At 47.3% G+C, this 12,898-nt stretch overlaps 1 protein-coding gene across 1 annotated transcript in view; it reads right to left on the bottom strand.

Annotated features, from left to right (window-relative positions):
• Positions 1 to 426: 426 nt before the first annotated feature.
• Positions 427 to 12,898, bottom strand: part of WTIP (Wilms tumor 1 interacting protein) — an 85,421-nt gene continuing 72,949 nt past the window's right edge. Inside the window, exons 4-8 of the mRNA XM_015411089.1 lie at positions 9,500 to 9,562; positions 7,998 to 8,128; positions 5,542 to 5,593; positions 2,020 to 2,088; positions 427 to 967 (exon numbers count right to left, since the gene is read on the bottom strand). Of these exons, the coding sequence (XP_015266575.1) occupies positions 812 to 967; positions 2,020 to 2,088; positions 5,542 to 5,593; positions 7,998 to 8,128; positions 9,500 to 9,562 (471 nt within the window). The 3' untranslated portion in view covers positions 427 to 811. The remainder of the gene's footprint in view (positions 968 to 2,019; positions 2,089 to 5,541; positions 5,594 to 7,997; positions 8,129 to 9,499; positions 9,563 to 12,898) is intronic.

The raw sequence follows: 12,898 nt of genomic DNA, 5'->3' as shown, positions 1-12,898 counted from the left end.
CCCTACGTGGCTTGGCAGCTTTGGTCATCTGCCACCCCCACCATGACACCAGAACTTCTGCTCTCTTCCTCAGCGTGTGTATTGGGGGTGGGGGGTGGGGATCCCATGCATCCTAGAATTCCTCTGACATAACTCTTGTATGTAGGAAGCCTGAAAAGAGACACTTCACAGCCTTTTCTGTACCATGCTTCCTATACAAAAAGTATTCCACATCTCTCTTGCCGGAAAGGCACGGGAGCACAGGGAAATAAAACCATGTAGGCAGATAGTACAGAATATCTTCCCTTCTTTTAAAACCATGTTTGCATCAGAAAGCCGTTATGAACAGAGTGACATGTCTTCCAGCGAGAGCCTCTGGGCCTCCCCAACAGCAAGGATAGATTTTTAATGCCTCAGAGCAATCTGCAAAACAACTCCTGCCCCTGCACTCGTCTTGTCTTTCCTGCAGCACTGCTAGAAGGTGTAAAGATGCTTTTGTGGGGGACACACACTACCAATGTCTCAAGGTCAAGGGGGCCCCTTTTTTGTACCGCAGCATTCAAAAATGTTTTACATTCACATCTGAGCGGTGCATCTTTCACTTTTCAAGTACCCAGAGTCTGAAGAGGAATTGTTTAGGCAAATGGAACAGAAGACACATCCCCAGGCCTGCACGCATGCAGTGGCCTCAGGCAGGCCCTCTCCTCTTCTCAGTCTTCGAGGCAATAAATAATTGGTCTGCTTTGTCTTTTTTAAAAAAATAAAAGGAGAAGAAAAAGTTGTCTGTCTGTGGAGCTCCTCCCCTACAGCTGCATCCCGATGCGCAGGGCTCTCAGAGTTCCGTGATGTGCATCGGGTACCCAGGAGGAGGCGGGGGAGGCGGCACTTTCAGGCCGAGGCGCCTGATGTGGCAGGTGTGGCACAGCAGGTGTCCCTCCAAAGGATAGCATCGGCGGCCTTCTTCGTCGTTGAGCTGCAGCCCACAAACCTAAGAAAAACAAGATAGAATCATAGAATCACAGAGTTGGAAGGGGCCATACAGGCCATCTAGTGCAACCTCCTGACAAGGGTTTGTCCAGCCGCTCCTTAAAGACTGCCAATGAGGGGGAGCTCACCACCTCCCTAGGCAGCTGACTCCACTGTTGCACAACTCTTGCTGTAAAAAAGTTTTTCCTAATATCCAGCCACTACCTTCCCACCCTTAATTTTTACCCATTATTGCGAGTACTGTCCTCTGTAGCCAACAGGAACAGCTCCCTGCGCTCCTCCAAGTGACAGCCCTTCAAATACTTAAAGAGAACAATCCTGTCCCCCCTCAACTCTTCTCCAGACTGAACATCCCCAAGGCCCTCACCCTTTCCTTGTAGGGCTTGGTCACCAGGCCCCCGATCATCTTCGTCGCTCTCCTCTTCACCCGCCATATTCTGTCCACATCCTTTTTGAAGTGAGGGCTCCAGAACGGCACACAATACTCCAGGTATGGCCTGACCAATGCAGTGCACAGCAGGGTTTGCGATCCCACAAACACACACACCTTAGCTGTAGCTGGGACTGGGTTCAAATCCTCACTGTACCATGAAGCCTGCTGTGTGACAGTCACTATTTCTTAGCCTTAACCTACCTTGCAAGATTGTTTTGAGGATAAATAGAAGGGAAGGAACCAGGCGTGGTGGCCTGAGCTCCTTGCAGGACAAAACATGAGAAGCGCAGGGGCAGCTAGTATGAGCCACTTTGAACACTCCGTTGTGGCAGAAAGGCGGCATATAGTTCCAAAAGCAAAGAATGTGATTCCTCGAGTGACCCTTCACCATGCATATGTTCCAAGAGGCAACTCTTTGATTGCCATGGCCAAAGGTGACGAGTGGGCTGACCCTTCTCGGGCCCATAGATGCTTTTGGTCTCCTTCACCGTGGGAGAAGCCAAGGCTAAGACCACAGCACTGCCTGTGGTTCAACCCTGGGGAAAGGTCATCCTGAGTCAGCAAGAGAAGGCAGTGACTTCCTGGGCACAGGAATGCTGCTAAGAAGCTCTAAAGCTTACCTCGCAGTGATAACATTCGACATGGTAATCTCTGTCCATCGACACCACCCGGATGGTCTCTTCAGAACCCTGGTTTGGGGTAGAGAGCAAGTGAGGTTGGAAGATTTGGCAATGGTATGTCTTTTCTCCCCCCACCTCAGCCTGAACCGATGGAGCCCTGTTTTGCACAATCTTTTGCACATTCTATGCTTCCGGGAGATCTTGGGAGACTGGTTCCAGGGGATGCATCATCACCTCTTTCATTCCATTCTTTTGCCAAAAGGGTGAGTAACCGTACTTGCCAGAAGCAGGGCACAAAGGGGGAAATGACCTTTCAGAAAAGCCCATTCTGTAGACTTGAAGAACACACTCTAGCCCCAAGCACAGCACACCGCCTTTCCGCACATTCAATCAATGCACAGAGAGGGAAAGCAGGTATGAGCATGCTGGTGCTGCCCCACCAACTCTCCCCAAATTGCCAGCTCATCAACACTGTGTCTGTGCATGAAGAATGATGCACATGTACCTTCCCCTCCATGATCAGGAACACTGCTTTCCAAATGTCCCTAATCACACAGATGATCACACACTATCTCCATGTGCTGCTGGCTATGTGCAATGAACCAGAGACTGTGCAGAGGTGGGGCTGGCACATTTTTGACCTTGCTCCTCACATAGGCTGAACACGTGGAGGGGTTGTGTGCTTAGGGCTACACATATTGTTGCCAGCCTCCACTCACAGAGCATTTTGTCTCTCAAAACCACAAAGATCAGTTTAGATGTCTTTGCTGCAGACTCAAAACGCCCATTGGCTATGAAGGAATTACTTCGTCAGGAACACAGGTGGATCTTTAAATTAAACACCTTGATCCCTAATGGTTTAAATACTGATTTTGATTTAAGTTGTTTCTTATAAAATTCTGTAAATAAGTAGGTTATCTCAGTTCAGTTTTCCTTCCTTTGGTTTACCCGCCAGTTTATTAGAAACTTCATTCTTAGAAATATAAAAATATAAAATAGGATATTATGTACTGATGTAAGTTGTATCAGAATATTGTGACTCCAGATTGTCAGTACATACTTAATGGCATATGTTGTGTGTTAATCACCAACACTATTGCAGAAGCCTAATTGGCAGAAAGAGAACTTATCAGAGGAGCAAATGGAAAACTAGTGAAGGAGAATTGTTGAAACTCTATTTCAGTGAGTATGTATGTGCTGACAACTGGGGATATAGTGAATATGCTGTAATATAGTAAATATGACATGGAAACATAATTTTCAGTTCACAGCTAAAGAGTACCAGCTATCTTAAGAAGCGAAATGTGAACACGGCAGTGAAGCCAGCCGTGTACAGCTGTACTCACATAAGACGTGGAACTATTGTACTCCTGAAGTTTTTTATACAAAGGAATTGTGGACTCTAATTGTATTCTCCCTTTGTATTAAGTACTTTTGGATCCTAGCTCTAATATATATATATATATATGGGTTCTTTAAAAAAAAGACTCAATTGTTTGAATTGTATCATACAAGTTTTCTGCTTTTGTTTGTAATTCATTCACGGAGTGTCTTCATATTTATACAGTCTCCAGGGGGTGGCTGGAGATCTCCTGGTGACAGAGATCAGTTCACCTGGAGACAATGGCCGCTTTGGAAGGGGGACTCTATGGCATTGTACCCCACTGAGGTCCCTCCCCAAACTTTGCCTTCCTCAGGCTCCAACCTCAAAATTTCCAGGTATTTCCCAACCCAGAGCTGGTAACCCTAACTACATGCCATTTGGGGGGGGGGGTTGTGTGCAGTTCAAATATTCCCACTGACCCAGCATTGTTCTAATTATGAGGCCTTGTGCCAGAGACCTTTCCAAGAGACTGGGTGCAACAGCTGAGAATATGCCCAGGGACAGCATAAACACACATGGGACACTTTCACCCACACTAAATAATGCACTTTCAATGCACTTTTGCAACGGCATCTTACTTTGTGAAATGGCAAAATCTACTTGCAAACGGTCACTGAAGTGGATTGAAACTGCTTTATTCAGCATGTGTGAAAGCGCCATTATCCTTCTGCTGCAAGTGACCACATGCTACCTGTTGGTGGAGCCTTGGTTGTGCAACTGCAAGCAATTGGCACCGACAGCTTGTTTCCCTGCTGCACGGTGGGTCCTGTCCCATCCTGCCCTGCTGGCTCCGTTACGAGCAGCACGACTGCAGAGGAGTCAAACTACAAAGATCAGCAGAGGCCAGGGAACTCTGGGGCACTAAACTCTTCTGCTGAGAAAGACTTGGCAACAGAACCACTGGCACTGCCCACCCAAAAAAACCCCCAGTTCATTCTTCTAGTCCACACAACCACATTTAAACAAACACACAGTGGACAACGTTTTGCAACCCAGTTTTAGTTTGGAGACATGGATTTGGGAGATTTTTTTTTTTTTTGCTCAATTGGAACCAGTTCAGTATCGTTACAGAGGAAGGTGGCTAATGCCTGCTTGTGGGGCCAACGTTTCATTAACGCCCTGTTCAAAACTCTGGTGGGAACTGAGAAGAACATGCAATTACGTCTGACTGTTGCAAAGGACGCAGGGTGGGCACTCCAGCCCACAGACTCACTGATGCGCAGAGAGGTCCTAAAGTGACTCCTCAGAGTGGACCAGTATAAAAAGGTATAGGTATAAAAATCTGGACATCGGTCCTCAAGGCGACTTGCTTGTGGAGAATCTGTCAACTGGATGTGGGTGGTTCATACAGTGGTCAATCAACCTATTGCCCGTGAGACATTTCTTCACAGGCAAGCAGATGCAAGGCAACAGTCCAAAAACAACCATGTCACATGGACCCAAAACTTTACACTGATGTTTCCAACTACACGGTATATAGTAAATTCCTGAATACCCCGGCTTTCATTTTTTAAAAAAACAGCAGGCTTCTAGTCCTCCTCGTGGCTGCTGCTATCAGACTGGAAGGCAGCAAATGAAATTAATGGTCTCCTAGTGATGTGATTTTTCTTCTTTGCGGGGCCCTATTTCTTTGCAGTCCTGCTTTCCCCCACCGTGGCCATGTGAGCCCCCTCCTTCCTTTCCCTTTATGGCACAGCATAACTGCCTCAAACAACCTGTTATCACTCCTGCGGGTGATGCACAGAGCTCAAGCCTAACCAAATTAACACACACCCAGACATTGCCAGGTTTATTCAGATTTCATAGGATCAGGGCAACATAATTTTGTTGCTTCACAGAGCTTCACAGAAGTAGTACACATGGCAGCACTTACAGAACAAACCTTGGGACACTGACTCAGAACTCAATGGATTTGGTAGGTCATATGTTGGATCGCAGCCTTAAATGTATTTTGGCTGCAAGCAACTTGCTGCTTACTCCTATGTATTCCTGAAACAACACCTACAGAATCTGCTCTCTCTCTCTCTCTCTCTCTCTGTATATAAGTGTGTTTGTGTGTTACTCTGGAATAAGGGCTCAGGAATACATGAGCATCTTCTCTGAATTATGAACGGAACAAAGGCCTTGGAGTACCATACCTGTGCTGGTAATATTGGCTGGTTACAGGAAGCACACTTCGGCGCAAAAACCCTAGGATGAAAAAAGAGAAATAGGACACCTTTTGTTAAGGGAGACTTTTGTCATAAGCCAGCACTTTAATAACAGCTAATTTTTAAAAACTGTAATACAGGAGATGGCCTGAAGGTAGCCAGTGTGACATCTCCCAACATCTTTTTTTTTGTGTGCCCCCCGAAGGGGATTTTTTATTTGCATTTTCTATCAACTACAAAAACTACAACTGAAATTTGGAAAGGGGAGGGATACTAAAACCCTAACACTCTAACTATGGGAAATGGGAAAAGGACAAACTAATACATAAAAACTACTTGATGGGGGAAGGAAACTACTATTCTAAACTGTTTCATCTATTGGATTTGGGGAAGGGAAAGGTAATACATGTCACGATCGAGTTAGCTAAGGTAAGGCTTATTAACCTATTATTACAAGTTTAGTATACAAGTTGGTTCATTGCAATATTGCTTAACATGCTTAGCACAAATTCTGACATCTCCCAACATCTTGTTTAGAAGGCATCCTTTCCCTTATGAATAAATCCCACATAAATTAGCCTCAGGACAAGAGAAGAAGAGATTGGATTTATACCCCGCCCTTCACTACCCAAAGGTGTCCCAGAGCGACTTACAAACTCCTTTCCCTTCCCCTCCCCACAAGAGACACCCTGTGAGGTAGGCGGGGCTGAGAGAGCTCTTGACAGAAACTGCTTTTTTAAGGACAGCTGTGCCAGAGCTTGGAACTGACCCAAGGTCACATCAGCAGGTGCAAGTGGAGGAGTGGGGAATCAAACCTGGTTCTCCCAGATTAGAGTCCGCGCACTTAACCCAGTGTTCCCTCTAAGATGAGTCAGTGTGAGCTAGCTCACAGTTTTTTCACCTCTGGCTCACACAATTTTGTCTTAGCTCAGGAAAGATGGTTGTAAAGCAAACTAATTTATGCAGAAGCCAATGCTCACAACTTTAATGCCAGTAGCTCACAAAATAGAATATCTGCTCACAAGACTCCACAGCTTAGAGGAAACATTGTCAACCACTACACCAAACTGGCTCCCAGAGAAACCAAGCAATGTTTCTCAGCCTTTAGAGGTGGGGCTGCCATTCTAAATGCCAAAGAAGTACTGAAGGCCCAGCGGATCAAGCGCTGCCCCTGGAAGCCTGAGCTCAGCCCCAGACTCAACCACACCCACCACTTGCCTACCTCACTGCCCCCCAGAACACAGACCTCCATGACCCATCAGGCTGAATATTGTCTGCCAGTCATCATACAGAATAACCTATCAGAAGCCTGATAAGCCCCTTTTACTGGGGAGGCAGAACAAGCAAGAGACTGGTTTGAGCCCTCTTTAGGACAGCATAACAACGGATCGTGTTTTGCTCAGAGACACCCCTGAGAAATGATCTGGGAGCTCCATACTTCTCAGGTATGCAGGGACCAAATTTGGATAAGGACCACAGCACGCAGGGAGAAGAGGCTCAGGCCTCCTCACTCCACACTGTGTCCCTGACCCAGAGCAGCCCCAAGAAGCCTTTATTTACTTCGCTGGGGAAACTGAGATTTAGCTGTATCCAGGAGTCATTTCCTGCAGGAGCGCATAGGAGCGGAGAGCTCCGGCCGTAAAGAGCCCAGGGGGCGGGCACATGCAACAAGCCCCACCCCCTGCTCCCAGCAGCCCTCAGTCAGAGCAAGAAGCAGCCAGGTAAGTTACAGAGCCCCCCTCCGGCCCCCTGGTCCAAAACAGTCCAGTGGCACCTTTGAGACCAAGTTTTATTCAGGTACAATCTCTCCCTCCTCTGTGAGGACAGATCTGCACGTTCCCCCCCACCAATAGCTAGCAATCCAAAACAGTCCCGTGGACCTTGAGCGGTGGGTGTTGCCTTCTGACACACTTCCGGTGATGTCGGGGGGGTGGCATATGCAAATAAGTTATGCTAATGAGCTCCTGCACCTCTTTTTCTACGAAATGACCCCTGGCCGTATCCAACACATGTGCACCCTGCAGTCGGGCAAACAGGGGCTTGCTGGATACATCAGTTGTGATAGGCCCCTTGTATAGTTTTGGAGTAGCATATAAGAGCATCTCCTGAGAGCCTCAGAAGTATATAGTTTCAGATACATGAAGAATACTGTAGATGGTTCTAAGCCAGTCTGGGTCTTGTCACTGGTGTGATGGAGGACCAGCTGGGAACCTCATCTACACCGCCTTGAATTCCACAATGGAAGAAAGGTAGGGTAGAGACATGTTGGGTAAGTGAATACTGGTGCCCCATTCTAGTCATAATTAAACCACCTAAAGAATGGATACTACCTTGCTCTTAAGTGTGGCCTGACAAGAACAAACCAGCCCCTCCTCGACTCACACAGAAAAAATGTTTTTCTCTCTCCTCCCCCAATGCAAGACAAAAATGCTTCGCATACTCACGTGTGATAGTCTTTGACACAGTAAATATTATTCTCCACATCTACAGTAAAAGGAACACCATCCAGACATTCGTTGCACACCACACAGCGGAAACAGCCCGGATGGTATGACTTCCCAAGAGCCTGCAGGATCTGAAAACAGAGCCAGACAATCATAGGATCCATGGGATGTTTTTTCTCCCTCATGAGTACTATTCCTTACATAGTCAGTAATTTTTAAAATGGAAACTTGTAAGATACTGGGGGGGGGATTGTTAAATGGATGGATCTCAGCCTGTGGGTGGGGACCTAAAGCTGCACTGCCACCCCCTCACTGGTGGGCTGCAAGGCCCAGAGGAACAGCGTCAGCTGGGAGAGGAAGACGATTTGTCATTCAGCCTCTCAGGCTACTGCTGTGTCTGTCTTCTGAGTGCAGTTAGTACACAAAATCCTCCCACAATCCTTTTCAGCAAGGAAAAATGGAAGAAGATTAGGATGCTCTAGATCCTGAACATTTATGTGGGGGAGGGGGGAGAGAAGCAGTTTCTCTGAAATCTCATAAGGGCCTGCACTGCCCTCCTTCCTTTGGGAAAAACCAGCTTACAATGGATTTGTCAGAGACTTTCAAAATCCAGACAGAAGCAGGCTTACAGTGCCAACGTAAGCAGAGTTATGTCTATGAAAGTCGATGGGCTTACTAGGGTGTAACCCTGCTTAGGGTCAGCACTGTTAAACCTGCCCACCCACATCCTCCTCTCTGCTGTTCCTTTGTTTGTCATGAGCACCGGTCACACGGGCCAGATAACGCGGGAAGGAGGCATGGCTATTAGCGCCGTCGCAATTTGAGCCACTGCAACGCGATATACACGACGGTGGCAAACCGCATTGTTTTCGTCGGTGTGTGTTTCTTGCAGCGCTTCAACGGGGCAAAAGGAGAGCGCTGGGGCGATCAGACGGAGACAGTCTGTCTGCGGCCCATGGCAAACTGTTTGCTAGTAGCTCATGGGTGGTACTTTTTAACTCCGGATTTTCGGTGGTAAGCTATGGACAGGCAGGCGACGCTTCCCAGATGTTTCTGTATGATCGCGCCTGTTTAATCTGCCCGGCAGTCGTGCCTCTCCCGAGGCAAATTTTCCGTGTGACCGGGACCATGAAAACCTTTCTACATCACTGTTGGTACCAAAGAGCAGCTGCTTTCAGACAAGAAATACATTAACAGGTAAAAGAAAATCCTCTCCAGGACCATTTTGCATGGCAGTAAAGAGAGAATGTTTCATCAGACAGCATCTACTGGACAAAACAGTTCCAGTGTGCCTCAGAACTCACTTATAGCACTTTTCAGATTAACAGCCGTCCAACCAAAAAAGCCCTGTTTTATATCTTGTGAAAGAACTGGGATTTCAGGGAGGAAATTAGAAGGTGAAGGGGAATGCACCGCAACAGAGAGCAACGTTATGCAGGTCAGCATGCACAAAAGAATTCAGCCCCCGTATATTCTACACCGTAGGAGCCCCACTGTCTTACCATTTCCATTATAAGGTGTCCACAAATGAAGCACTTGTCTGCCGTTTGTTGAAAACCTGAATACTGTTCAGGAAGAAAAAAAAGGACGGAGGTTAGCCACACATATTTATCTCTTGCTATCTCCTCAAGAGTTGTGTGTTGGCATTCAAATGTTGCTTCCCCCTCAGAATTAGCCTGTGTGGTGTAGTGGTTAAAATGTCAAATTAGGATCTAGGAAACCCAGGTTCGAATCCACACTCTACCATGGAAGCTTGCTGGGTGGGCCACTCACATCCTCTCAGCCTAACCTACCTCAAAGGGTTGTTGTGAGGATAAAACAGAGGAGAGAAGAATGAGGTAAACTGCTTTGGGTTCCCCCACTGGGGAGAAAGGTAGGATATAAATAAACAATTCAGCTATTTATATCCCTCTTACAGCATTCTCCCTTCCTCCATTTATCTTCACAACAGCCCTGCAGGTTAAGCTGAGAGGGACTTGGCCACCCCAAGATCAATCTGCGCGCTTCAATGGCAGTGAGGGGATTTGAACCCAGGTCTCCCAGATCCGAGTCTAACCATTATGCAGTGATGTCTGTCAAAGAAACTCAGTTCCATCTGCTACATCTGGCATATTGCCCGCTTTAATTTCGTGCAGCCAACACAGTAGTTAGAAAGAGCCCCAGCATTCCAAGAGTGGCCCGTTAGATCAGAAGTGTTGAACTCATTTGTTAACGAGGGCCGGATCTGACATAAATGTCACTTTGTGGGGTCAGACCATATTGCCAGGTACCAGAGACATACATTTTATTTATTTATCTACCTATTCATTTATTAAATTTATTAGGCCGCCCTTCCCTGCAAGCAGGGCTCAGGGCAGCTTACAACAGAGCAAGTACAATCAATAATTCAAGTTAAAACCAACATTAAAATACCTATAACATATCAGCAAATCAAACAATATACTTCCCAAGATGGCAGAAGAGAGATTTTCTACAGGCCACCGGGGGGGGGGGGGGGTGTGTGTTGCGGAGGGTGGGGTGTGTGAGAGAGAGTGCCAGATTTTATACTGTCCCATCGCTGTCCTCAGCCAAATGCCTGGTGGAACATCTCTGCCTTGCACGCCCTGTGGAAGTGTAGTAAATCCCGCAGGGCATGGATATTCCCCAGCAGATAGTTCCACCAGGCGGGAGAAAAAGCCCTGGCTCTAGTTGAGTTCAGCCATATCTCTCTCGGGCTGGGGATCACCAGGAAGTTCTCATTCCCAGAATGTAAGGTCACAGGAAGACTCAATTAACAATATTATTTTTTACTCAAAATAAAAACATGCTTATAACACTAACACTCTTACAGGATTTCCTTCCGGTATCTCCCTGATGCCTACCCTCCTGGCTTTCACCGCCCGTTACATGTCAGCACTGGGACAGGATACAGGGATATAATGTACAGCCCCTGCCATCTGGCAATACAGGTAATGACCAGTTGCTCACGGGCCGGAAAACAGCCTGTGGGCCATATGTTTAATACCCTCTGGAAAGCCCCCAAACTGGGCATAAAGGCTCCCCCTCCCCCAGTTTATTCTCAGTATCTGGTATTAAAGGGATGTGAGAAAAGGAATTAAGGCCCCGGTCACACGGGCCAGATAATGTGGGGGGAGGCATAGCTATTCACCCCGTAGCAAAATAAAGTGTGGTAACCCGATCACACGGTCCCCCAAGTCTCCATGCTTAGGCTGTTAGCTGGCAATCACACGGTGATGCTGCAGCGTGGCAAAGAAGCGGCACGGCTCGATCACACAAGCGTTTCGCGTTTGTGCGCACAAACAGTTCCGCAGAGCAGCACTGCTTTCAGTTTTGTGTTTGTGCACATGCGCTTACGGAAAAAATCCGATTTGCGACGGGATGTGGATGGGCGCCGGATGCCACGGGATACTAGCACTCCCGCAATCAGATGCCTGCCTGTGCCGCACGTTTTCCGGATACTAGTGCACTTTCCTTGGTACTTTTTAACTCCGCATCTTTGGCGGGACGCCATGGGTTGGCCATGGGTGCGCTACGCTTCCCAGATGTTGCGGTGTGATCACACCCCGAAAATCCGCCCGACATTCATGCCTTTCACATGGCAAAATCTCTGTGTGACTGGGGCCTAAGATCAATTTGGTATTTTTAAAACTGGGCTGTGTGTGTGTACTTAAATTGCTGGTTCCTTAACTCTGTCCTTTACTCTGAAATGTCAATGTACTAATGACTTAAGGGCATGCTATACCTCAGTTCTTCCACCTGATGCTTCCAGCCCTCCTCAGGAGACTTCCACTACAGCCTACAGGAAAATGGTGTGGGAGGAATGGCTGAAGTCCTTTCCCACATGTGAGACAGTCACAATCTGAACGGCCCCCCAAGGAACTGAAGAGAACCCCTCAACACATGTCTGCCTGTGACAAATGGTACAGAACCCAGACCTGACCTGTGACCTGTGTAATATAAAACAGCACTTGTATCACCTATCAAAAATGAGAATTAAGCCAAAACTACCGTCCCTTTTCCGGCAGCAACAGAAAAGGCTTCCTTTGTGATATGCTGGCACTGCTTGCCAATGAGTTGATATCACCCAACTAAATCTGAAGCTGGCTAAAGATAACAGCTTGTGTTTCTTTCAGGCAACGCTATCAGCCATCCTCCCAAGACAGGCATCCATTTGTAAGCAGCCTGTCATGGAGATGCCTCGAGCCCCAAAACAGACTAGCCTGCCACTACCTTTGCAGTAGTCCAGCCAGCTAATGTTTAAACGCTTATTTGTTGTAAGCTGGACTTTACCTCACATTGTTTCGGTCCAACATCAACAGGGTGCCACACGCCTTCCCCTGTCCTGCCCAGCTGGAGGCACGCTCAGCTGCTGATAGGGGATAGCCTTGATAATTTGAACGATTTGGGCTACTGCGGAGATAAAGAACTTTTCAAAGAGGGCATGCATAGGTGACTTGGGACAAAGCACGAGAGGGAACTGTCAGGCTGTCACCCGTTGGACAACACCAGAGAAAGACAGTGATGCATGGGGTGGGGGATCTTTGTCACCGAGAATTTGTCTCTGGGTCCATTTTCTTTTAGGCCAAAGGAAAGCCCTAAATTTTGAGTAGGCTGAGAGTCAGTAACACTGGGTTTATTTTGACAAAGTTTACAAGCCTTTTCGTTTAGATAAGTTGCTCACTCGTCCCAAGGTATTTTTCCCCTCTGCCACTAAGTTATGGATCCTCTCCATCTTAGCTTACCAGTTTTGGGTTGGGAAATGACTGGTGATTTGGTGGTTGAGCCTCGAGAAGCCGCGGGTATATGGCATAGAGTTCATGCTCCAAAGTGGCTGTTTTCTCCAGGGGAACTGATCTCTGTAGTCTGGAGATCAGCTGTAATTATGGGGAAACTATAGGCCC

This window comes from Gekko japonicus, unplaced genomic scaffold (genome assembly GCF_001447785.1).
Source record: "Gekko japonicus isolate JY-2015 unplaced genomic scaffold, Gekko_japonicus_V1.1 scaffold711, whole genome shotgun sequence".
Lineage (NCBI taxonomy): Eukaryota > Metazoa > Chordata > Lepidosauria > Squamata > Gekkonidae > Gekko > Gekko japonicus.
Note: the sequence above shows the minus strand (reverse complement) of the source record. Positions and strands in the feature narration are given on the sequence as shown.